The following is a 25,836-nucleotide window of genomic DNA, read 5'->3' on the forward strand; positions in this document are numbered from 1 at the left end:
ATGTGGCACTTAATTAAAATTTTTTTATTTTTTAAAAAAATTTAAAATTAAAAAATTGAAAACATTTTTTTTTCATTAAAAAAAATATATAATTGGGGGGTTGGCCGAGCCATCCCCTTGGCTCCAAGGAGGTGGCTGAAACCACCCCCAATGGGTACTAGGGGTGGCTCGGCCACAACCAATTATTATTATAATTATTATTATTAATAATAATAATAATTATAATAATAATTATTATAATTATTATTATAATAATTGGTTGGTCTTTTATCAAAACCAGAAGGACCTCCTATGATACCAAATAAACTCTAGGAGAGAGAAAAATAATAATAATAATAAGTGAAACCCTGGGGGTATTTAGTATCTACCCCTAATATAAATTCGTAATTAACCCCCAAAACAACGAGTAAGCCAACATCACAGCAAATAGAAAATCACTTCTAGGATCACCTTTACAAACAAACTTTGTCCACTCCAACTCACTCAAATTTCTGGTGACAACTGAATGTTGTTTTTGTGATTTGAAAGATGATAAACAATTAATGAGTCGTTTCAAGGTTTAAAGCTCAAAGGTGGTTAGGATACTTACTCTCTAAGAATAATGAAAAGTAGCTTCAGGTTTAAGCTTTGCGAGTGATTAAGTGACTCTAATGGTGAAATTCCTAAGTGCTCGTTTGGAAGTACGATTTTGAAATCGCTGCTTTTTAAAATCACATAAGCGTTTGGTAAAACATGTTAAGAATTACTTTTTTTTTTTTATCAATTGAGTGTCTGGATAACATTAGCATATAATTGCAGTTTCATAGTCAAATAGGTAAATACTGCGCCAAATATTGTTTTAAGTGAAATCTTGATTTTGGTTTAAATTCGCACTTTCTCAAATAAGTACATTCTAGTTAGCTTATAGAAATCGCGAATTTTTCCACGATTTTAAAATTTGCATTTTTAAAATCTCAATCTCAAACACTCCAAAATTGTAATTTGGTTTAAAAACCCAAATTATTTTTTAAAAAACACACTCCCAGACAGACCTTAAGGCTGCTTCCAAGAAATTATTCACTATTGATGTAGCCATTGGAGAAGCTCAAGCAGCTGATATTTTAGCCATCCAAATTGTTGCCCTTGTGGTGTTAATTCTCTAACTGTTGAAGGCAATACACTCAATGCTACTCTTGCCATCCAACAATCTAGTTTGTTTGCTAATTATTAGAATTTTCTAGTATTATTTTTTAGGAGAAACTTCACTCAACCTTTTTAAACTTTAATTACTTTTGTAATTACCCCTTAATGTTAAAAACTCTCAATTTAGTATGTCGAACTCTTAATTGTTAATTTTCACTGAATTTCTTTCTTTAGTTGGAAAGCCTTTAAAGTTTCTAGGAGTGCTAACTTTAGAGCTCATTATTTAGTAAAATGGGCCGCTTCCCTCCTTGTGGTCATAAGCATTAATTCTCAACCAAGAGTGGAAAGCACCCTCTCTTGTAGCCCAGTCTCATTTTCAATTAGGAAAAAAAAAAAAAGAAAAAAATATAAAATATAAAAAAGCTCCCAAAACTATCAATCGTTTGCAATAGCTCCCCAATGTTCAAAATGTACCAAAGTAACCTCCCAAACTACCAAAATGTATAAAAAAGGTCACTTATTTTTTATATTCCTATAATACCCCTATTCTTTTAACAAATAAAATAATAAAATAATTGTAAAAAAAAAACAAACAATTTTTTTAAAATAGAAAAAAAACCAATGGATGAATAAATACAAAAATAAATAAATAAATAATTAGTCATTGTAGTTAGCTTAAATTACAAATTACTTCATGTCGTATTAAAGTAAAATCATAGGTCGAATAAAAACAATTTCTTAACAGAATTTGACTCCAGGGACTAAATGTTTTTTTTTTTTTTTTGGAATATTTCAAGAACCATACCTTTGATTTTACTTTAATACGACATGAAACAATTTGTAATTTGGGCCAACTACAATGACTAATTATTTATTTATTCCAAAAAACATTTATTATTATTATTTTTTTGTATTTATAAAAAATTGTTTGGTTTTTTTTTTTTTTTTACAATTATTTTATTATTTTATTTGTTAAAAGAATTTAGGTATTATAGGAATATAAAAAAATAAGTGGCATTTTTGATACATTTTGGTAGTTTGGGGAATTACTTTAGTACATTTTGAACATTAAAGGGCTATATTGCAAACAGTTGATAGTTTGAGAAGCTTTTTTATATTTTTTCCAAAAAAAAGAAAAAAAAAAAAAAAAAGGCCTACTCAACCCAAAAGTCCCAAGAAAAGCAAGCTAATGGCCCAACCATTTTGAGATAGAAAAATAAGTGGGAGGAGAATAATGGCTTGTCTTTGGCTTCCACTTTAATTAGTATCATTTGCAACATGATCTCATTCCACGTTGAATACCGCCAAGGACATCTTTGGTGTACTTGAGAGTCGAACATTTCGATTACAAAAGGGATCTCCAACGCAAGCCACCCACTTTCAGATCAATTTTAAGTAACTATTATACTAATCAACTATTCTTCTGGATTCTTGGAATCGTGTGGTCTTCTTTAACCTATAGGGGGAATTGGAAATGGAGTGCATGGGCGAGTGGCGAGTTACCCTTTGAGGAGAGGCTCTCAAACTGGTTGGTCTGGAAGTAGTCAGAAATAGCCCCGATACAGCAGTGAGAAGAACTCCCTCCACACGTGTACCCTTTACCGTAGGGGTGTCAAGGCGGTTACAGTTAGCAGTTATTGGCAAAAACCGCTAACCGTAATCGCCTTAGTGGTTAGTAAAATAGTTAACCGCCCGTTAACCGCTTTTTCAAAATTGAAAATTTTTTTTTTTGCTTTTTTATTATTGTGACATTTTTTACTCTCATTTGGGCTTTTCGTGTTCACAAAACGCTTAATTTAATATTCGAGCTGAGCCCGAACTCGCGTGCGAGCGGTTTGCGCTCTCTTAACACCCCTATAAGTAACACATTGTTAAATCTAATGTTAATTACTTAATTCAATATTATATAATCATATGATCTCATTAAATTAGATCATATGATTAATGATTTAAATTATTATCATATTTACTTATAATTTTTTTTTTTTGAATTGAATTGAACTTATTATCTAATGGTATTATGGTAATGCTCAAACTCCTAAGTCCTAAATTCCTAATGATGTAATAGTCATACACTCATACTTAAATTATATGATCATATTATCTCACAAATCACAATTCATTTTAATATAATAAAACTATCTTAGATCTAAGAATCTAAGATAATGTGATATGTTTTCTAAGTATCTAATAAATAATAATGCTTTGATTCAATTGTGGTTATAAGTAACATATTGTTTAATTCAATTGTGATTATCATTGTACAATGTACATGAATAATATGAATCTTATGATTAACTTGTAGACTTATGACTTATGAGTTATGTCATATTATATATGTATTATTTGTTATTATGTAATCATATGATTTAATGATTAATTCATCATGTGTTATAATCATATCAATTATAGTGATAATATATAAATTACTAAAATTATAATGATAATACATTAATACTTCAATTGTGGTTATAAGTAACACTTTAATTTGATATTATACGAATCATATTATCATTGTACATTAATAATATGATTAACTTAAATAAAGTATTTGAATTGTCATTGAATCATATGATTAAGTATTGATCTTATACATTTAATACTCAAATTGTTATTTAATTATCTAAAAAAAAAAAAGTGTGATTTAATGATCAAATTATTATATTCTATGTATAAATATTATTATAATTATAACTATAATTATAAAAATATATTATATAAAAATGCAGTTAGCGGTTACGGTTAGTAAACCTAATAACCTCTTACTAACTGTAACCGCTATAACCGCTCGGTTATAGCGGTTAGCTGGTTAGCAGTTAATATGGTGAGATGGTTAAACGGTTAGCGGTTAGTGATTATAGTAGTTAACGAGCGGTTAGAAACCGCGCGCATTGACACCCCTATTTTACCTTACGGCATCTGGCGCGAGCGCGTGCTCTTGGTGCCTGCTCCAATTCTCTTATTGCCCTGACCGACTGCAACAGAAATCAGAAGCATCAGTGTCAATCCCATTATAACTAGGGCCGGCAATTTTGACACGACCCGCGAATCCGACACGAACACGACACGAAAAAACAGGTATTGAGTTTGGGCTAATCGGGTTCGGGTCGTAATCGGGTCTACCCGATTAAGACCCGAAAATTTCGTGTCTGGCGGGTCGACCCGTCGGGTCTGACGGGTCGACCCACCAGACCCGGTTTTTTTTCCTTTTTTCTGGACCCGGCGACCCGGTTTCTCGCCTCACACACGCACGAATCTCGCGGTCTCGCCTCACTGCCTCAGAATTTTTGGTCGTCGAGAAGAAACTTTTTTTATTATTACCGAACAATCAGCTCCGCTGAACCAAGCCATCTCAAGCAACTACTCACTCAAATCAGTCTCCTATATAAATTATTTATGGTTCTTTTTGTTTCTTTTATATTTTCTCAGTTTTGCTCTGAAACCAAACAGAATTCCCAACTGCATTTTGATTAGCCGATAAATCAGAGCTCAAGACACCAAACAAACCAGACTGAAAATTGTGAATTCAGAACAGCACACAGAAAGTTCAGAGATTGAAGAAGGTTGAGCTCTCACCTTCGATGCTACGCAGATAAGAAAATCAAAGAACAAATCTCGGAGGAAAAAGACATACAGGGATCACCAATGCACACACGAATTTTCTCGGAGAAAACGAGAAGGAAAATTTTAGAGAGAGAAAGTTTGGAGTGCGGGTAAAGCCATGGGACTATGGGAGGGACGATTCCGCATAAAGAAGCGAAGGAGAAGAAACCAAAGAAATAATTCATATTTTTTTAAAAAGGAAAATATTAAGATAAATTTTTCGTTACTTTTTTTTTTTTTTTGTTTATTTTTCAAGAAACATTACTTTATAGTTTATGTGGTCCTCCTCTATTTGTTAATGATTAATGTTAGAACAAGAAATAAAGTTGGTGGGTTTATATTTTTTCAGGGGAAAGTTTACCTAATCTCTCAAATTACCACCTAATTGATAATAAGGTTAAATACATTTTCCTTGTGGTTTAATTTCTTTATTTTTTGCATTTATGGTTTACTTTTTATCACAGGAGGTACCTCTGGTTTGCATAAAAATAGAGATGGTACCTTCATCTAAATTCCGAATGTCACTTCAACACCAATAAAAAAATTGACACGTGTCCCTATAATTAATTTAAATAATAATAATTTTTTAAAATAAAAATATTATGTTTAATTAATTTTTTTATTAAAAAAGAAAAAAAGAAAAAAAATTTGGGGGTGGCCAATGAGCCAAAGGGGGTAGCTACCACCCCCAAACCGGCCATTTGGGGGTGGCTCGTATGAGGGTTTAGGGGTGGTTTCGGCCACCCCTTTGGCTCCAAGCCACCCTCATTCTAGCCTACCAACCCACATGGCCAAGAGAGGTGGCCTAACCACCCCCCAAATGGTCAAGGCCGAATTTTTTTTAAAAAAGAAATTAATAAAATATATATTTTTTAATGTTTTTAGTTTAAAAAAATATATATATTTTTTAAAATTAATTATAGTGACATATGTTAATTCCTTATTGGTGCTGACGTGACATTCCATCAAATTTTGGGCGAAATTTAGACGGAGATACCATCTCCTGTCTCTAGGCAAACCATAGGTACCTCCGGGCTCTTGTGATAAAAAATAAATCCTAGGGAACAAAAAATAAAGAAGTTAAACCACATGAGGAATAAAGTATATAACCCATGATAATATATTTTTTTAAACTTTCAATTGTGACAATATAGTCAGACTCCTCACGTCAGTGGTCAGTTTACTTACTTCACTCCTTTTGTAATTCACATGTTATCTTCTTACAAAGATGTTTTGAGTGGTAAGTAGCCATCGCATCCTGTGGTATATATAATTCTTTGTAATAAGAGATGGAAATTAATAACTGGAATTTCTTTTAGCTAAATAAATCTTATAAATATGAGTGTAATCTATCATCAAGAAGAACGATGTTGTATAGTTAATATTTTTTTAAGTCTTAATTATTATTTTTAGATAAAAATTTATGATTTTATTATATTAGCTATTACCACTTTTATTTATCTACAATTTATCATTATATTGATTATCATGTTTTAAAATAAAAGAAATATTATTGTAATCAAATATTGAAAAAAATATTATAATAGGATCTTCAATTTGATGCCATTGTTTGTTTCGGATAGCAAATTTGTGATCTTTAGAAAAACTTTACTGTACTTTGGTAACTTTACCTTATCGTTGCTAAAATGAAAATCACTTAAATTATAGCTATTCTATTATATTACACATTTTGATAAATGTATTTGCACAATTAAATAAGGGTCTTGGTCTTCTATGGCTCTCATGGAATTCAAAAATATTGAGTCTTGGCCCAGGGTTGGATGCTAAAAACAATGTCTGAAAATTTGTATCTTTGTTCAAATTAATTTTTTAACACTTTTGTTACATGTGGGACTAAATTATAAGTGGACTATTTTAATAAATGAACTTACTTGTTTTAACTTTTAACTTTTAAGTTTAGGTGAAATTATGAGTTTAGTAATTTATTTTGGAGTACAATTTGTCAATTACGGTCACTTTCCAATTTTTTTTTTTCTTATTCTTTATTAAAGCCTTTAATCTCTTAGAACTCAATTTTTTGCATTGACTATATTGATGTATAATGTATTAGTATTATTATTACAATTTTGAATTTTAATTTTAATTTTTTTAAAAAAATTATAGTTTAGGGTAATCGGGTCGTGTCGGGTCGTGTCTACCCGTTTATACCCGGTTATTTTAAACGGGTAAAACGGGTCGTGTCGGGTTACCCGGTTATTTTCGTATCGTAATCGTGTCAAACCCGATTACCCGTTTAGCTAAACGGGTCGTGTCTGGGTATAGGCTAATCGTGTAACGGGTACCCGCGGGTCATAATCGGGTCGTGTATGGGTACCCATTTTGCTACCCCTAATTATAACCAAGAGCGCAGAGCGTTGATTCGCCATTTTGCAAAGAGAATGTGAAGAGTTCTTGCCTATTTATGCTCCAAGTGGGCACCGCCTATTATTATTTTTTTATTCTAATATTTATTTGAAACAATATTTAAAGAATATGATTTTTTTAAAAAAAATTAGAAGAAATTTTTTCTGACCCACTTTAATAAATGTCGATCAGAATCCTTTATAAAAAACTAAAAAAGCTACTGTAGTGCATGCAGCCAACTTTGTCCATCTCTGAATTATCCCAATGGGTTGCGTGGGATGGATTGGGGATCTCCACGTATCTGAGGCCACCCCCCCTCCCCCCCAAAAAAAGGGGTGGTGGGGGCAGAGGATAACTACTACGATGAAAATGAAGAAGGGCTGTCGGAGAGTTGGTGCGTGAAAAGGAAATGCTGTCAAATTGAAGAGTGCCAAAATAGCTTACTGTTCAATGTTTAAATATAGGAGTTAATGCTATAGATTGTCATATAATTTAGGGGGATGAGGATCGCTACTACGATGAAAATGAAGAAGGGCTGTCGGAAAGTTGGTACATGCGTGAAAAGGAAATGCTGTCAAATTGAAGAGTGTCAAAATAGCTTACTGTTCGATGGAGTTAATGCTATAGATTGTCATATAATTTAGATGGCATGACAGTTATATAATAATTATTTTTAGTGGATTTAGGTTTAGGGTTTGTTGTCCTGATATATATATATATAAATATCTTTTGGAAGAGAGAGATGAAATTGGAAGCTAAGTTTTCTGAGAGGTTGAGTTTAAAGAAAAAATCTGTGTAAGCTTGATTATTCCTTTTAGTGGATTTTTGTTAGTTTTATTGTGCCTCATTGAGAAGTATATCGGGAGGGTCCGGTAAAGGAGAATCACGATGAAAAGGATTGTAAGTGTTCCTAATGTCTGTAATCTCTGGATAATCTTTTGATAGTGATTTCCTGAGTTTGGCTACCCGGAGAGATTTTACTTTTAGAGTGTTTTCTAAAAGATTTCATCTTCATCACCAAAATATCTGTGTCTACGTGATTTCCTGTTTTATATATATTTTGGTGATTAAATTGTTTATTACTTCATATTATTAATTCCGCATAAATTGTGATAAACAAATTTTTGGAGTGATTAAGCGTTTTTCAACTTTGAATACCACAAGGACATCTTGGTTGTACTTGAGAGTTGAACATTTCGATTACAAAAGAGATCTCCAATACGCAAGCCACCCACTTTCAGATCAATTTTTAGTAACTATAGGAGGAATTGGAAAGAACTTGACCATCAACCTTTACCTGCACTTTTGGCCACTCAGGAAGAAAGAAACGATAGAAAAAAAGAATTGCATTTAAAAATAAATAAAAAAGCAGCAGGGATCTCTAAAGAGGAATAAAGGAAAATGATCCGGATTCAAAAAATTTGTCTACGATGGAGCATACTACACGTGGATATATAATTAAAACGGCCACTTCAAAACAAATAGTCCCAAATGATGGACAATAAAAAAAAAAAGAAAAAGAAGAATTAACGAGTGATAAAGATAGTCATTTACGAATTATATGGGAGACACATGTAGCATGCATGATATGTTTGTTTGTCTCTTCATTTTGAAATTGTCATTCATAAATCCGAGCATAGACCTGATCATGCTATTCATGACGTCTACTCCTAGAAAATGGTTGAATTAATTCGTCAAATAAGGGCCCTAGCTAGCTAGGTTTTACAACCTGGATTCAAATTTCCACACAATAATGGTTCCTAGCTAACACCTCAAGTTGGCATGCATTGTAGAAAACTGTGGCTCGATCATCTGGACATTGGGATAGTGCTTGTGAGAGAGACCTGACATTCAGAAATGACAGAGGTGCACAAAAGGATTTTACAAGCTTCTTTGGGATCCTAAATTTAATTCCGTGCACAACAGAGCCACTAGTTCCAACAAATATAATCCACATTGTATATATAGTTACGATTGATTGAAAGCAACAAGATTTGTCTCAAGAGTCATACAGCAAATACCCAAGTGCAGTAGTCACCCAAACAAGTTATAGAGCTTCACACGACGACACAAAGTTGAATAGGTTGTCCAAACTCTGAGGGGAAAGCTTCACATATCTTCTTAGTACGCTAGCTATATATTAACTATTTTCCTCGAAAAGCATCAGCTTAACAAAACAAAGGTCAAGGAGATGAGGAAGAGGATGGATTGAAAGCAACCTGGTGGGCACAGCTGAGCACTTCATGAGGCCCTGCCTCTTCTCGGGCAACACCCATACGACGAAGGTAATACAAGTAATGGGAAATCATGTTGTTCATGGCCTCATTCTCACCCTGACCACAAACATGATCACCATAGAGGACATTCATGGTAGCTCCAAAACCAGGAATTCGCTTTGCCAAAGTATCACTCTTTGTGGGTTCCCAGAATCCCACAAAGACATCGTGGGCAGAAGGCTGATGCTCCTTAAGTGGCGTCATCCACCTCCAAATTGCAACCTGGAAGGCCAGCGTGGCATTCTGTTCTACGTATTCTGGATGGTTCAACAAATCCACCTTCAAGGCTTTCCCGGCTTCTCCATAGTTGTAGTTCCTGAAATATACAAGAGATGAGAAGATAATAATATTTAGATGCAGAGATTCAAATTAAAGTAGTATGTATTGATGATTAGTGAGATATATAGATGAGATACCAATAGATAGGCAGAGCACCCCGGCCATAGTATGCGACCCCAGGGGCGCATGGATAAGTGTGCTTGTAGTTCTCATCACAGTAAGACGAGACAGAATTCATTTCCTTGTTATAGCATAAGCCCCATGCCAATGGTTCCCCTGTAGCCGCTTCATATCCACCTGATCAAAAATAAAATAAAATATATACATATTTTCTCAAAATCGTTTGACGTAAAAAACAGAGCACGGCCATCAGCCATGCATGATGCATGCGAGCGGAAACTGTCAACTCACAGGAGGTTTTGCTGCCAACGTGGGCAAGAAAAGCTGCAACTTCCTTCAACCCCAAGAATTTGCCGTAGGCGGCGGTACGGCCGAAACCATAAGGCTGGTAGTCATCAGAAGCGGTGATGAAAGAATTGTAGTCCCAGAAATGGAGTGCATGGGCGAGTGGCGAGTTACGCTTTGAGAAGAGGCTCTCAAACTGGTTGGTCTGGAAGTAGTCAGAAATAGGTCCAATACAGCAGCGAGAAGAAATCCCTCCACACGCGTGCCCCGGCGGGCACCTTCTCTGACCGACTGCAACAGAAATCAGAAGCATTAAAGTGAATCCTATGGCCAAGTGCGCAGACCGTTGATTCTTCATTTTGCCAAGAGAAGAAGGCCAGAGGTGATAACTGATAAGAGAATCCCCTACGTTGAGGCAAACGTGTTCAGCTTGCCAATTTATGCTCCAATTGGGCACTGCAAGTGAGGAAGATAAAGATTCACAACTTTATGACTGAAAAACTCATTATTTTAATATAAAAAAAGTAATTGCGAAGTTTATTTCAATAAAAATTAGTTTAATTTATTAGATTTAAAAAAAAAAAAAAAAAATTCTAAAAAAGCTGCTCAAGTGCATGCAGCATCTTTGAATTATCCCAATGGGTGCGTGGATCGATTGGGCTCCACGTATCTGGGACACCTAAAAAAAAGTGGTGTGGGGCAGAGGATATGCTACAATATTGAAAATGAAAAAGAGCTGTCGGAAGTTAGTGCGCATTGGAGAAAGAAAGGAAAAGGAAGTGGTGTCAAATTGAGTGCCAAAATAGCTTTCGGTGCAATGTTAAATATAGGGAAATGCATTAGGACAATTATATAATAGTTTATTAAATAAAATTATTCTTATAAATATACTTTAATCATTGGGTAGTACTTATCGGTACAATTTATATTTTTGTTAATTAAATATTCTTATAAATATTTAATTAATTTTATATTATTACTTTAAAAATATCATTTTTTTTATTGCCCAAAACGACCCCAAATTAGGTCGTTTTGGGCTACCGCACTTAAGCCGGATCCAACTATTAATATATTTTTGGGTTAAATATTTTATTCACCCATGTGGTTTAACTTCTTTATTTTTTGACTCTTAGAGTTTACTTTTTATTAAATGAGGTTCATTTAGTTTATCTAAAGACAGAGATGGTCACTCTGTCCAAAATTTGACGGAACATCACATCAGCACCAGTCACAATTTGACACATGTTTATATAATTAATTAATTAAAAAAATATTTTAAAAAAAAATTAAAAACATTAAAAATTTATATTTAATTATTATTATTATTAATTTTTCAATTGGCCTTTGGGGTGGGCCCAAACTCCCACGTGAAAGACAATGTTATTCTAGAGAGATCAATCTCAGCTCCGGTGAGTTTCTCGAAATGATGCTTCTTTTATTTTAGAATTGTTTTACAAGTTTCACGATCCGGGACTGCTTGAAACTGACGACCCTCTCGCACTCCTCAAGTGGAGGTTACCGTAGGTATTTCTACGAGGACTTGCTCCTCCTTGAGAATCAGATCCCTTTTTTTGTTCTGCAAGATTTATTTAATATTTCTATGATGCATGCGGGTCCATCCTTGTCCTTGCTTGCTTTGGGATTCTTTAACAACATTATGAGAAGAACCAACGAAGAATAGAGAGATACGCAAATCCCAAAAATCAGCCTTTGCATTTGCTGGACTTGGTTCGATCTAGTTTAATCCCAAACGATCCAATGCCACCAAAGAATGACAACGACACAGATCTCATTCATTCCCTGCTTCCCGAGGCTTGGCCGGAATGTACGACGACACACGGATACCACTTATTCCCCGCTTATGGAGGCTTGGCCAGAAAGACAACGACACACATCCAATCTTTTTCATGCATCTCGAAGCTCTACCATTCAAGGATTAAGGTCGGTATGTAGGTGTCCGAACCACCTCCTAGCCCTAGCCACCCCCAAATGGCCAAAGGGGGTGGCTGTGGCCACCTCCAATTTTTTTTTAAAAAAAATTAGTTAAATATAATTTTTTTAAAAAAATTATTTTTTAATTAATTCATTATATGGACATGTGTCAAATTGTGATTGGTGTTGATGTGACGTTTCATCAAATTTTGAAAGAAATTTTGACGGAGGGAGCATCTTCGTCTTTAGGCAAACCAAATGAGCCTTTTCTAATAAAAAGTAAACCCTAAAGATTAAAAAATAAATAAGTTAAATCACGTGGATGAATAAGATATTTAACCCTATATTTATTTTTTTGGTAAGTTTGTTAACTATTATTTTGGGAGCCGTGATTCGAAGCGCGCTCGTGCTCTGAACACCAAGCAGGAGAATTTTTTTTTAATATTTTAATTAAAAAAATAAAAAAACATTTTTTGCCAGCGTGCTCCGTGCTATTTATCTTCACCCTTATTTTGGATAGGTTTTTGAAGTATTTAGGGTAAGATTGAAAGTGCACGTGAAACATGTTGGCTTTGGGAGGTGAGATTTGACCGCACATATCCTCAAGTTGCTATACTTTATGGTGGTTTGAGAGTGGGAAAATGAGGAGGATAACAGAGAGCAACGTTCAAGAATGAACGAACGAACGTTAAGATCCTGAAGTATTACAGGCGCAAATTGAACGGTGTAATCCTAACTTCTGTTAAGTTTAACGGATAAGAGTAGAGGCATTCGTCTCCTTTCATTAGGAGTCCCACATCGAAAAGAAGCATAGAATCTCCATAATAAATATCTATAAAAAGAGGAGTACTTGTTCCATTTTGAGTGAAGACGTCCACGTACTCTCCTTTTCATTGTAATTGTTAAATAATAAAAATTCGTAATTAACCCCAAAACAAGTAGTAAGCCAACATCACACATCTACCAGAAAATCACTTCGAAAATTTATATTACAAATTATTCATTTTATAAAACTTTTCTAACCCCATGACGTTGTAATGGCTCAAGAATCTTTGATCTTCTTCTACAAGAATCACCTTCACGAACAAACTATTTTTCTCCAACTCATAACTATATATATTTGAATGATGATAAACAATTAATGGTTTGAAGGTTTAAGCTCAAAGGTGTTTAAGATGAATTAAGATGAATTAGGATTCTCTTTAGTTCAAATGAACATGAGAATATCCAATTGATTATATTTAAGGAGTATTTTTGTCCTTTTAAAAAGTGAAAAGACAAAAATACCATTCAAATATAATTAACTGGATAATCTCTAGAGAGATCTGTTTAAGATATTTAAGATATACTGTCTTAAGTATAATGAAAAGTAGCTTCAGGTTTAAGCCTTGATTTTGTTGTTGCTGCCACAGTCATCATAATGGTGAAATTATTAAGGCCGCTTCCAAGAAATTATTCAATATTGATGTAGCCATTGGAGAAGCTCAAGCTAGCAACTCTTCCGGCAGTCCAAGCTGCTGCTGCTTATGGTGTTAATTCTCTAATTGTTGAGAGTGATGCACTCAATGTTCCTCTGGCCATCTAACAACCTAGTTTGTATGCTAATTTGAATTTTTCTGGAATTATTTTTTAGGAGAAATTTTACTCAACTTCTTTAAACTTTAATCACTTTTGCAATTACCCATTAATGTTAAAAACTTTCAATTTAGTGCATCGAACTCTTAATTGTTAATTTTCGCTTGCTTTTTTTTCTCTAGTTAGAAAGCCTTGAAAGTTTTTAGGAGTGCTAACTTTAGAGCACATTGTTTAGTAAAATGGGCCGTTTCTCACCTGACATTTAGAAGCATACCCAACCAGTCTCTCATTCTCTCTTTCATTCAGATTAAGAGTGAAAATCACACTCTCTTGTAATCATGACTCGTTTTCAAATAGGGAAAGAAAAAAAAAAGGCCTACTCAACCCAAAAGTCCCAAGAAAAGCACACTAATGGCCCAAACATTTTGAGAGAGAAAAAAGTAAGTGGGAGGAGAATAATGGCTTGTCTTGGGCTTCCACCTTAATTATAGTATCATTTGCAAGATGATCTCATTCCACTTTGAATAACGCCAAGGACATCTTTGGTGTACTTGAGAGTTTGAACATTTCTATTACAAAAAAGATCTCCAATGCAAGCCACCCACTTTCAGATCAATTTTAAGTAACTATTATACTAATCAACTATTCTTCTGGATTCTTGGAATCGTGTGGTTTTCTTTATCCTATAGGGTGGGGGGGGGGAATAACTTGACCATAAACCTTTACCTGCACTTTTGGCCACTCAGGAAGAAAGAAATTATAGAAAAAAAGAATTGCATTTAAAAATAAAAAAATAAAAAAAGCAGCAGGAATCTCTAAAGAAGAATAAAGGAAAATGATTCGGATTCAAAAAATTTGTGAACAAGGGAGCATGCTACACGTGGATAATTAAAAAGGCCACTTCAAAACAAAGAGTCCCAATCGATGGACAATATATATAACGGTAATGATTGTCATGGAAGCTCTTGGGCTAAGGGCTTGTGGCCCTTTAGGTCCACCTACGGTGGGAGTCCCTCTGGCCCCAAAAGCTTACTTGGAAATCGAGAACCCGTATTGGGCTCTAGGCCCCAATTTGGAGTAGACTGGCGAGGCGATCGAGTATTTTCCGCAACCAACAGCTCGTAGTTCGCAGAATGCGGCACGGAATTGATCGCCAGCCTTCCTTTTCGTTTCGATCGCCAATCACCAATCACCGATCGCAACCCTTGCCAGACAAAAGTCAACTAGCAAGCCCCGGTGTAACCATTTCCTTAAACTCTAGGAAAAGTACATGTCAAATCATGTTCCGTACTTCTTGTAACTTGAGCGGTCTTACATTCACCAGATTCACCACCATGTGTTGTATGCATGGCTATCGCGATCCGCGAGAACGTGAGATCAAGCTCCAAAATGCCAATCAATATAAATAGAAAGGGAAGGCTCACAGGTAAACGATTCAATCACTTATACCCTTGAACAACACTATGATTTTCCTTTTCTTTTTTTCTCGTAACAAGCACTGGTTTAAGCATTAGAGCTATCCTCAACCGGTTTGCTCCAACAAGCTCTTATGCCTGATTGTTTCAATTCTGTTTTGCATGTTCGAACACCACTTGAGTGGAAACTATCCCAACAGAAGCCATGCTCACGCTCTGACTACTTGGGTAGATCAAAGGATAAGACTAGAAATTAAAAAAATAAAAAAATAAAATAAAAAAAGAAGTTATACCGTAACAAATTGAGGCACATAAGAAAGATTGTAATAGACTCAAAAAAAACAAAAAAAAAAACAAAAAGTGCATAAAGAAACATTTGGATGATCATGAATATGTTTTGCAAATAATTATGGGAATTAGAAAGAAGAAGAAAAGATTTGGTTTTAGGATGTTTATATGAAATGTCTCCTAAGCGAGACTGGTTCATCAGTCATCACATGCAAACTACTGAGCCATGGTCATGTCATAACGGGAAATAGTAAGTAGATTTTCACACATGCCTTTGGGTTTCTCAATCGATGCTCAGTTTTATGTTTTTCCATTTTCCATTTCCTCACCGACTTCAATTCCAATCATTTGTTTTTTTTTATTATTTACCCCATGAAGTATTCTCTCATTTTCATTTTAATGTTTAATATTTAAAAAGTGACATTTGACTCCGAAGATGTATAGCACGTTAAAAAAAAAAAACCATCCATCAATTTGAGTCGTGACTTTGGATGGAAATTAAAGTCACGTGCGACCCACGTGACTTTATTAATATCATTATGCCCGAATTACAAAGGACATGTAGACATAGCAAAGGGGTTGGAACCCAGAAGCCTTCAACTTGCGAATGGCCCTGAGGTACTATGTGCCAACGCACTCCATGTCCTGGGACCCTCTAGCGTAGATGTTGTCGTGCTGGTTGAGGTGGGCACTGAAGGGATGGTGCGACCACTTGTTGTACTCGGCGACAACAACGTCAGTGTGGGAGTTGAGAAGGATTGTGGGGAGGCTGGGATCGGAGCCAGGCTGTTTGAGGAGGATCAAAGGCTTGCCCTCCACGAACTCCAAGGTCTGCGCCTTGAGCGAGATGGACTTGGCTTGGGAGAGGATAAAATCGGCCGATTCAGCGTACTGGGGGCTTGTCTGGGCTATGTTGATTCGGAGGTACTGTTGGAATCTTGATATAATTGATGACGACGACGATGATGGGTTTGCCTTAGCTGTTGATGATGAGAGGAACAATAATAGTAGAGGAAGATGTAGTAGAAGATGATGTTGCGAGGATGGGGAAAGGCACGCGTGGGGGGAGGGGGGCGGGGGTAATTCGGGCATAATTGATATTAATAAAGTCACATGCGTCGCACGTGACTTTATTTTCTGTCCAAAGTCACGGCCCAAATTGACAGATGAGCCTTTTGTTGACGTGTTATACATTGTGGAGGTCAAGTATCACTTTTTAAACATTGGAAGTCAAAACAAAAATGAGTGAATACTTCATGGGAGTAAAGTAGGAGTGTAAATAAGCCAACATTGAGCGAGCTTCCCTTGTTTGGGCTTGGCTCGTTTAAATTTTACTCGAACTCAAGTTCAAGTCGAGCTTAAGGACGAGCCAAAAAATCGAGTCCGAGCTCGAGCTCATAAAAAGTCGAGCATGACTCTTATATTTAATTTATTTTTTTTTATTATAAATTTAAACTTTAAGTACTCTTAAACGACTCAAGAAGCTAGGTTGCTTATGAGCATTTTTTCTTAGTCTGGTTAGTTGAGTATGGAGCCTGAGTCAAAATGGCAAGACACTTAGTTTTGAAAAGAGAGGATATGCATCTTTTTATAATAAAATGATATTATTAAGAAAAAAAAAAAATCATCAATTTTTAATATTAATATGAGCAACTATGTGAACAATTACCAATTTGAGTCTTATACGAGCTACTCACGAGCCCAACCGAGTCAAACCGAACTTGCTTTGTTTAATATTCGAACTAATATTTGTGCTCATGAAACGCTTCATTTAATAATCGAATCGAGCACGAGCCAAGCTTATACGAACCGATCTCGAGCTCGCTCGCGAACGTCTTGCTTGTTTAACACCCCTACGGTAAAGTGTATTTCCCCTTTTTTTTTTTCTTGATGATTTATAAGTAATGCTACAAGTCCCTTTTGTGTTCCTCTTGAGTCCCTCCAAAAATGATGTGACTATTAAAATCACCATTGAACTTGTAATTTATCATTATTGAATTTTGATCAAATTGTGATTTTAATAGCCACATCATTCTTAGATGAACTCAAGAGTGACTTATAAAATTATTCGATTTGTACCCATGGTGATAAGAGAAAACACAACTGGGAATTTTCATTACAGCTTCATGGAAACCGATGGCAAGCTTTGTCCAGAATCTCCATTGGATTTGTGTTGAATAAATTAGCATATGTAACAGTTTGCCATCCAGTTGTTTTGGTTAGTCATATAAGTCCAGGAACATACATACAAATTACTCTCCTTTTATCTTTTCCATCTCTCTTTTCTCTTGTAAAAAGTGAACCACATGGAGTGAAAATGACACCAACTTGCTAATGTCAATTTCTAATCCTTTTTCTCTCTTACTCGCCAATAACTTTACCTTCAAATAATCATTCAATAAGTTTGAAAAAGAGCTCAATTCACTTTTGCATAACAAAACAAGCTGATTTATACATAATCTAAGCAAAACATTTATATTTTATCTTAAAACCAGAAGCTTCCAACAGACCTTTATTGGACAACCAACCAAATCTATTTCAACTTGCACTAAAATTTTCTCTAAATACATCATAAAAATAATACCCATCCGTCCCTTTTAAATGACCCCACAATCCATTATCCAGAAAAGAAAGGAAAGAGTCCCTACCACCAATATTTTGGTCATCAACCACTAACCCCACCACTAGTACCAGAAAAGGAGGACATCAATTCTGCTTTGGAAAAATCTTTCCTGGACTTGACCATGGCAAAGACATCAAGTGCCTCATGTTTTTTCTTCTAGGCATGACAACCACTCCAAGTTTGACAAAACTTGGAAAAAGAATGAACAGTTGCACTGACCTGATTGTTTCTCCAACAAGGAATTAGAAACTAGACTATAAAACAGCCATTGTCATGAGTAAGAGCTATACTATTACAGGATTATGGGACCCAGAGGAGCGCTGGGAGTCGACGATGGGCACGTGCAATCGCATACTGTTGTTCGAGCCTATGAAGGGGTGTTTGATTCGGACTTAACAAGCGTTGGTGCATCTTGTTGTTGTGTCCGAAAAATGGCAGAAGCAAGTGATATGGGCATGATGCAGAGGGCCTTGGACTGAAGGAATTGCATGGCAGCTCCCATGTCTTCTTCCATCAGCTTAGCTACTTGCTGTTCTGTGCCATCGTTTGACCACTTCTCCCAAGCTTGTTGATTTGTTGCACCTTCAATGCCCTCACCCTTCATTACACATTATCAGAAGTAAATAAATAGAAACAACAATTATAACAATTTTACAGACAGAAGAAGGCACACAAATGATTGAAATGTCAAAATACAGCAAAGTATGACAAGCATGCTCAAATGCAAATGCTGAATTAAAAAATCACCAAACTGAAACATTGATATGTCAATTATGATAATGATATATGCCCATGGACATTTTTCAGTATGTTTATGTGTTTCATTCTGTGCAAAAACTTGACTATAATCTTCATGCAAAGTACTTAAAGAATGTAGTAGGTATGAAAAAGCATAAATGAAGAATATCAAATGAGAAAACCAAGATTTTGAAGTTACAATTCTTCCAGTTTGCTACCTCGACTGATGATAGGGGTACATCCGCTACAAGCTGAGCCACTGCACCCGCTCCACCCAGTCTACTCATGCTCAAAACCTGTTTCAAAGTCAATAAATCAAATATGTCTTAAAGAAAAAAAAAAAAAAAACAAATACCAAGCAAAGGAAGAAAAATAAAACTAATCAACTAAATAAATGAAGAAAGTGGTAACAGTAGCACATTTCACATCCTTTCCTATTCAAATATGATTTCATTGCAGACTGGAAATTCTGACACCAGACAAAATCACTTCAGGTTTGACATTGTAACTACTTTATAAAAAGGAAGTTTTAAATTCTTCAGTAATGCCTGCGATATTCAACATGGTAGGGTCCTACATATAAATTAAGAAAAGATTGCGGAAGATTTTAACATGCAACAGGTAGGAAGTTGGTAAAAATTTTGAAAAAAATGACGAGTTGAATGAATGCTCAAACCATTTGTTCAAACACGAGTTAAAGGTCACACTCAGGATCCTTGCAATAATTTAAGCTAAACTTATCTCAGAAAAAAACTTGACAAATAATTAGGGATTACAATGAATCATCTGTAGATAGTAATTCCTTTTTGATTCTGAATATCAATACCTTGACTTGGAGTCTTAGAAACTTCACATAATCCACAATTTCGTCAAGCATGGCTGCCCTATCCGTCTGCACAGCATATTTTGATGTATAATTATATGTAACTTATATCTCAAAACAAGACATATTTCAAATATAATTAAGAAAATAAATAGAAAGCGTAAAAGAAAAAGGAAACAAAACATCTAGGAGTTTGTCTTGCAAGGTACATAACATTAATGCCTAAAACATATTAAAGTTAGACAGTCCAATCTACAAATGAAAATGTCTTCCAGGGAATCATCACTAATTTCAAACTGTTAATCACAAGTTCCTAGCCTGCAAGGTTCCACAGCCAACAGTTTATTACCACTTAATTACCAATATGCAAATTTGGCAAAATTATGCCCACTTTTATTAAATCATCGGGGTAACCTTAAGCTGATAGGAACGAATGAATTTAATCATTTAGTTTATATTATAATACTTCCACTCGCGTGGGAGCTCAAACTCCCCCTTACTTGGTGAAACCCAAAAAGTAAAAAATTTAATTGAACTGAAAAGTGAATGATGAAGACAAGATTCGAATTCAAGACCTCTGCTCTTATACCATATTAAATCACCACTTATCACTATAAATAAATAATATAATATTTGATTGAAGTCAGGTGCACAGAACAAGCACCAATTGCAGATGACATTATATTTAAAAAAATGAAAAGGGTGTCCATAAATAGCTGCACTAAGAAGGTACTAACCTTGTTGGCGCTGGGAACCAACTCCTGCAAAGCCTTCATTCTTTCTGCAATTCTTTCCCGACGTAACTGAATTCGGAAACAGAAGCAAACATAGAAATGAAATCATCAATATTATTAACAATAATATCAATATTAATACTGTGGACTAATATGCAAGTCTCACTAACTTCTAACGCTTATATATTAGCCTTTTACTTGCATTTCATGTATTGGTTTCTATATTTATAAATTTAATCAAAATATTTAATATCTCAAAGTAAAGAAGGGAACCGTGGGACACCCACCATTAGAAAGTAGTTTAGCAATTTCAATCCGTGAAAGCACTCAGTCAAACCCATTCTTTTGCTAACAGTGAAACCACTTTATCAGTCTAAAAAGCAACACAACTGAACAATCCTCAGCTCCTTTTTAAACAATTCTATTTGGGAATAACAACACCCAATAATATTCTAGTTGAATGGGCACCATCACAGGTACCTCCAGTTCATTGCAACTTGTTGCACCATTTAAAAGGATTATTAATGTAACTGAAACCCAACATTGCATAATTTATGTTTTTCTTTAGAACAGTTATCAAGTTTACCCGCTCAGCTATACTGTGTGGATCTGTGGCTTGCCCTCGTCTTGCACGCACTCTTGGGCGGATGGCAGGTGGATGTGGAACATTAACAACTGGCCCAGGTGCTGGTTGGCTATGAAACTGCTATATCAAGAATGACTAATGATGTCAATTAATAAATCATGGTAAACATGAAAAGGAAAGTGCGATGAAAATCCAATAAATAAAGAGTAATGTTAGATACTATAATTATATCCAACAAGGCTAACGCGGCACTCCTCACTAATTCTTAGATTAATCCTTGTTAAATAAATTTTTTTAAAAATATAATAAAAAAAATAAAAAAATAAAAAGGAAAAAAGATTCAATGAGTGATTTGGAGTGCCTCATCAACATTGTTGGACACATAAATAATACCTATGAGTTTTGTAAATTAGAAAGACTTGTTTTTCCACTTTTTAAATAGGAGACTCACCACAACAGAAAGGAGTACCACAATACACACAAGGATCTAACTGTTGACAAATGAATAAATGTTATTTGCTTAAGAAGTTTAGAAACTTTTTTGGCATATCATGCTAATTTTTGGGGAAGCAACAAATCAACTATTAAAAACAAATGTTGAACCCACAAATTGGGGAAGCATATCATCCAGTTGCATACTGATGACCAAATCCGTTTATTGAACAAGTCAAATGCATCTCCAAAATTTCAGATAAGAACATATTCAGTCACTTTCTTAATAGCAACTCCAGAAACCAAAAAAGAAAAAGAAAATTTATATTTATTTACCTGGAAAGAAGATTTATCCATCCATCCAAAAAGAAAAATAAAAAATAAAAAAAGTAGGTTCATATAAGAAAGTCAGCTGTCTTAACATTTTACACAAATTCCACTAAACTTTGAGATTAATAGAAGTTGGACCAATTAATTTTTTTTTTTTTTTGAAAAAAAAAAAAAGAAAACAAAGATAAACATTAGGTGGCTAAATCAATCATAGCAGTCATCTTCAAAAGTCAAACATTCAACCTGGTCAATTCCTAGGACTCAAAATAATGCCACGACTGTCAAACCCCAACAGAGGCACGTGTCCCCACACGCATTCACTATTCTGGAAGCGCGTGGAAGGATTTTTTTTGTATCAACCTTTCAACTTCTTTTTAACAAACATTTAAAAAAAAAAAAAAAAAAATTCACTGTAAAAGTCTAAAACGGCCACAAGTTCCGTACGTGTGTAAATCTCCCGCGTGTGCAATATTATTCTATGTTTGAGTGCGTCAGTACAGTACCCCCATCCTCCTCAGTCCTCACGCTCACTCAAGCGCGTGCAATACACACCGGAGTTTTTTGTTATCAAATATCAACTACACCCCTATAAAAGCATCTCGGTCTCGTTCCAAGTCGAATAAGTAGCGACACACAGAGCGAGCCTCTCCCTCTCATCAATTGAAAGAACAATGTGGCGTCGGTACGACATCTTTTCAAACTCGATCGTGACAAAAGCACCGCCCATCAACTGCTAGCGACATTTTTATTTCTTGTGAAAATGGTTCATGAATCATTTTAACTCATGTGATAACCGACAATTTTTTACACAAACTTTGAATTTGAAACAAATCAACCGAAATTCGTTCATGGTTTAAGGTTTAGGGAATCTAACCCATTTCACATAGTATTATACTCGTGTCTTGACAGGATCAAAATCGAACAAGAATCATTTAAGGCGAACAACTTTTGCACAACCCGTTAACCCATTACGAATCTAACACGAAATTAGGTGGTCGAGTTAAGATTAACTTATCCATGTGTCGACAAGACTCAAACTTAACACATGAACACGATCAATGATGCAACGTTCATGATTATTAACAGTTGAAGAATTAGTATGGGCTAAAAGAATTGTGGGAATTGGGTTATTTATAGGATTTACCTGGTGTAGTTGTGGTGCCGTTGGCCGTACTGACTGGGCTTGCAATGGTCCAAACGCTGAAAACAAATTCATATGCCCAGAATCTCTCTCCTGCCACAACCAAATTGTACAAAACATACAAATTCATTTTGCAAAGCCTCCCCAAAAACAAGTCATATATTTTTTTTCTTATTATTGTGGTACAGAATGTGTAAAATTGCAGGGGAAGAATGGGAACAAATTTTCAACTACACACCTAAAAGAAAAAGACAAAAAGAGAGGAGCTGAGACATGAAAAGAATCTTTCATTATTTCATATATTCCCAAGAAAGTTAAACAAAAAATTGGTGATGTCAAATTCCCAGCTGGAGTGTAGCTGAAACCAGAAAGTTTATGAGTCTTTCACGTAAAATAATCCCAGCAAAGGATTTCAAATTACTGAGCAAAAGAAAAAGGTAAACAATAGGCAAAAATATGAACGCCCATGGTTCTCCCATGAAGCAATTGTTTCCCAATCGTGGGAAAAAGAAAAATGTACTGAAAGGCCCATGAATCCCATTTCATCACTCTCTCTCTTTGCACGACACTTTGTACTCAGACAAGTCCAAAAATGACAACCCAAAAGCCGATTCTAAACAACACCCATGAGACAAATCACACTCCCATCTATAGAGAGAGAAACAGTGCTCAATCATGACAATCCTATCCTCAAACAAATAAAAAAATGGCATGCCAATCCTATCAAAACCGAACCAGCCCAGTATGTGAGTGAGTGGGATGAGATCCACAGCATGAATTTTCATGCCATTGAACAAAGAGAAATGCTCCATGTAATGTAATTTTAAGTGATTTTGTTAGTGAAAATTATCATAATAATTATTCAATTTAATGGTGATTTTCACTATTTAATTACTTGAAAATGCATGCAGGGTAACTATATGGTCCATTTTAACACACCCCACTAAAGAGTAAAGAGAGAGAGAAAGAGGGTCTCAGAAGAACATGAAAGTTTCACTCTAAACATACAAAAATGGCATGCCAATCCTCTGGTAAAATCAAGCCAGTCTTCAATCCAATTGACACAGAGAGAAAGAGATAGAAGGAATGAGGAGGGGGAGCTCAGGACAAGACCCTTTTACCATCGCACAAATGCAAAATGACATGCAAAGCCTACCAAAGCCAAGCTAGCCCAATCCACATGCAGTTCAACAGAGAGAGAGAGAAAGAGGAAGGGAGGCTTACATTGATTCCAGAAATGGCAGAAGAAGAAGACCCATTATTAGTACTGTTGTGACAATTAGTATTACCATCAACCACCTCTTCTCTAAACCTCTCCTGCCTCAAAAACCCCTGCTGCCGGTTCAAGCCCAAAGGCGGTGCCATACCCATCCCCAAACCCATCCCTCTCAACCCATCACTGGAGCCGAGCTGCAAAACCATGGGCGCCATTGAACCCACCTCTCCCCCTCCATACCCAGCTGCCACTGCTGCTGCCGCTGCCTCACTGCTTGTGTATGCCGGCTGCACGGCCAAGATCTGTTCGAGGAAAGCGTCCCCTAGCCCATCCGGCGGATTGCCCGCCATGTTATCACCCACAAAAAGAAAAACAGTTACACGATTCTATCTAACACTATAGAGTAGAATTCTCTCTTTTCCACAAACAAGAGTAGGTTTTTGAGGGAGAGAGGCTGTGTTGATGATGTTTACAGCAAGGTGTTTGCGTCTTTGTGTGTGTGTGTGTGTGTGTGTGTGTTTGTTTGTTTGTGTTCTTTCTCGCTCTCTCTGTTTTATGGGTATGGGAGGGAAGTTTGAGAAGTGATGATCAGAGTGAGGGGGGTATTTGTGGAGGCCGAGAAAGGTGGTGGTGTTAGGGAAATGGGTGGCAGATCCGGAGCCCGATAACCCGCAAAGCGGATTGAGGCTTCCGAGAAATGGTTACAACAACGAGAGAGAGAGAGAGAGAGAGAGAGAGAGAGAGCTTCTGAAAACGCTCGCTCTTTTAGCTGGGTGTTGTGGCTTTTGGGTCTGACTTGTGAGTGGTATCAGCTCTGTCCAAGTATTGGCTTAAAGCGAGAGAGAGAGAGCGACAGAGACAGAGACGGAGAAGAATGGAAAAGTCGGGGATTTTTTTATATTATTATTTGCGCGAAAGAGGGGAAAATAGTCCGACGCGCCTTCTAAAGGGCGTGTGTGAATTGTTTTTTTAATTTTTTTTTTTAAATGTGTGCGATGGAGGCGACAATAATCTGATACGTCTTCAAAAGGGCGTGATTCAGACTTTTTTTTTTTTTTGGACTATTTGTTCTTCAATTATTTTTAAGAAAAACTATTAAGTTGGTCTTTCTATCCAATTATGTATGAATACAAAGTCTTTATAAAATTACAATTCTACCTCTAAATAAAAAATGGAGAAAAAAAGAAAAATACTTTTCAACCCTTCCAAAACTTCCGTCCCTTTGACACTTAAGCCACCGATCATTTAAAAGTTACTCGTAACTCTTTCAAACTATAACTCAATTACAAATCACACCATTTGTAAGCCTTTAGCATTCAAATGAATGAAATGTGCACCCCACCTGACTAAGTTTTGCTTCCACTTTTCAAGTTGCCACAATGAATTATAGAGGTCGACCCGTTTGACTTGCCAACTTATTAAAGGAAAATTCAAACATGACCTGTTTAGTTAAATGGATTAGACCCTTACACTCGAACACGACCCGCTTGACAAGTTTAATAAAAAGGGTCAACAACGAGTCAATCTGTTTGACCCATTTAGACTCAAACGCGCCTTATTTAACCCGTTTGACCTAACTCAACACGACTCGTTTTGACCCGAACATGATCCGTTTGACGTGCTTGACCCATTTCAATTTTAACGTCAAATGCTATGAGGAGTGTCATTTGTAATGGGAGTCCCCCAAAGCCCTACTAAGAAAATACATGAAACAATGAGCTTTTATAAGGATAGAAGGACCCTTCACCATATATACGTCCTTGTTTTTTTTTCACTTATTTAGACTATCAATTTACTTTATCCTCTACTTTCACTCTAAGCATCTGAGGTGGTTTTGATGGGCCTTCAACAAACCTCTCTTAACCTTTTGCCTTCCTTTCAGCCTTCTCTTCAGGTGCTTGACGTTGTACAAACATAAGTGATTAAATTATTATATGATGTGCAATCTTAAGAA

General features: G+C 35.6%; 2 protein-coding genes across 3 annotated transcripts; both read right to left on the minus strand.

Moving 5' to 3' along the window:
• Nucleotides 1-8,797: 8,797 nt before the first annotated feature.
• LOC132171284 (chitinase-like protein 2) lies at nucleotides 8,798-10,509 on the minus strand. The gene is made up of 3 exons (XM_059582568.1): nucleotides 10,056-10,509; nucleotides 9,782-9,941; nucleotides 8,798-9,681 (listed from the first exon to the last, which is right to left on the minus strand). Exons 1-3 carry the CDS (start codon nucleotides 10,405-10,407, stop codon nucleotides 9,273-9,275), a joined length of 921 nt encoding a protein of 306 aa, XP_059438551.1. The 5' UTR covers nucleotides 10,408-10,509; the 3' UTR covers nucleotides 8,798-9,272.
• Nucleotides 10,510-17,720: 7,211 nt separating this feature from the next.
• On the minus strand, nucleotides 17,721-24,736 carry LOC132172206 (transcription factor UNE12-like). Of its 2 annotated transcripts, none has more exons than XM_059583668.1 (7): nucleotides 23,891-24,736; nucleotides 22,670-22,759; nucleotides 20,764-20,880; nucleotides 20,181-20,246; nucleotides 19,447-19,512; nucleotides 18,839-18,916; nucleotides 17,721-18,480 (listed from the first exon to the last, which is right to left on the minus strand). In XM_059583668.1, exons 1-7 carry the CDS (start codon nucleotides 24,230-24,232, stop codon nucleotides 18,250-18,252), a joined length of 990 nt encoding a protein of 329 aa, XP_059439651.1. In that variant the 5' UTR covers nucleotides 24,233-24,736; the 3' UTR covers nucleotides 17,721-18,249. The 2 variants fall into 2 exon arrangements, with proteins under 2 accessions (XP_059439651.1, XP_059439650.1); XM_059583667.1 differs by having other exon boundaries at nucleotides 20,764-20,883.
• Between the last annotated feature and the right edge of the window lie 1,100 nt (nucleotides 24,737-25,836).

Source organism: Corylus avellana, chromosome ca2, assembly GCF_901000735.1.
Source record: "Corylus avellana chromosome ca2, CavTom2PMs-1.0".
Taxonomy (NCBI): domain Eukaryota; kingdom Viridiplantae; phylum Streptophyta; class Magnoliopsida; order Fagales; family Betulaceae; genus Corylus; species Corylus avellana.

Excerpts from the sequence above, each read along its gene's own strand:
- LOC132171284 (XM_059582568.1), bottom strand. The coding sequence starts at position 10,407 with ATGAAGAATCAACGGTCTGCGCACTTGGCCATAGGATTCACTTTAATG. Across the intron at positions 9,942-10,055 it reads CGTTGGCAGCAAAACCTCCT|GTGGATATGAAGCGGCTACA; the intron begins GTGAGTTGACAG and ends ATTTTTGATCAG. Across the intron at positions 9,682-9,781 it reads GGTGCTCTGCCTATCTATTG|GAACTACAACTATGGAGAAG; the intron begins GTATCTCATCTA and ends TGTATATTTCAG.
- LOC132172206 (XM_059583667.1), bottom strand. The coding sequence starts at position 24,232 with ATGGCGGGCAATCCGCCGGATGGGCTAGGGGACGCTTTCCTCGAACAG. Across the intron at positions 20,247-20,763 it reads CACACAGTATAGCTGAGCGG|TTACGTCGGGAAAGAATTGC; the intron begins GTAAACTTGATA and ends TTCCGAATTCAG. Across the intron at positions 18,481-18,838 it reads TACCCCTATCATCAGTCGAG|GGTGAGGGCATTGAAGGTGC; the intron begins GTAGCAAACTGG and ends TGTGTAATGAAG.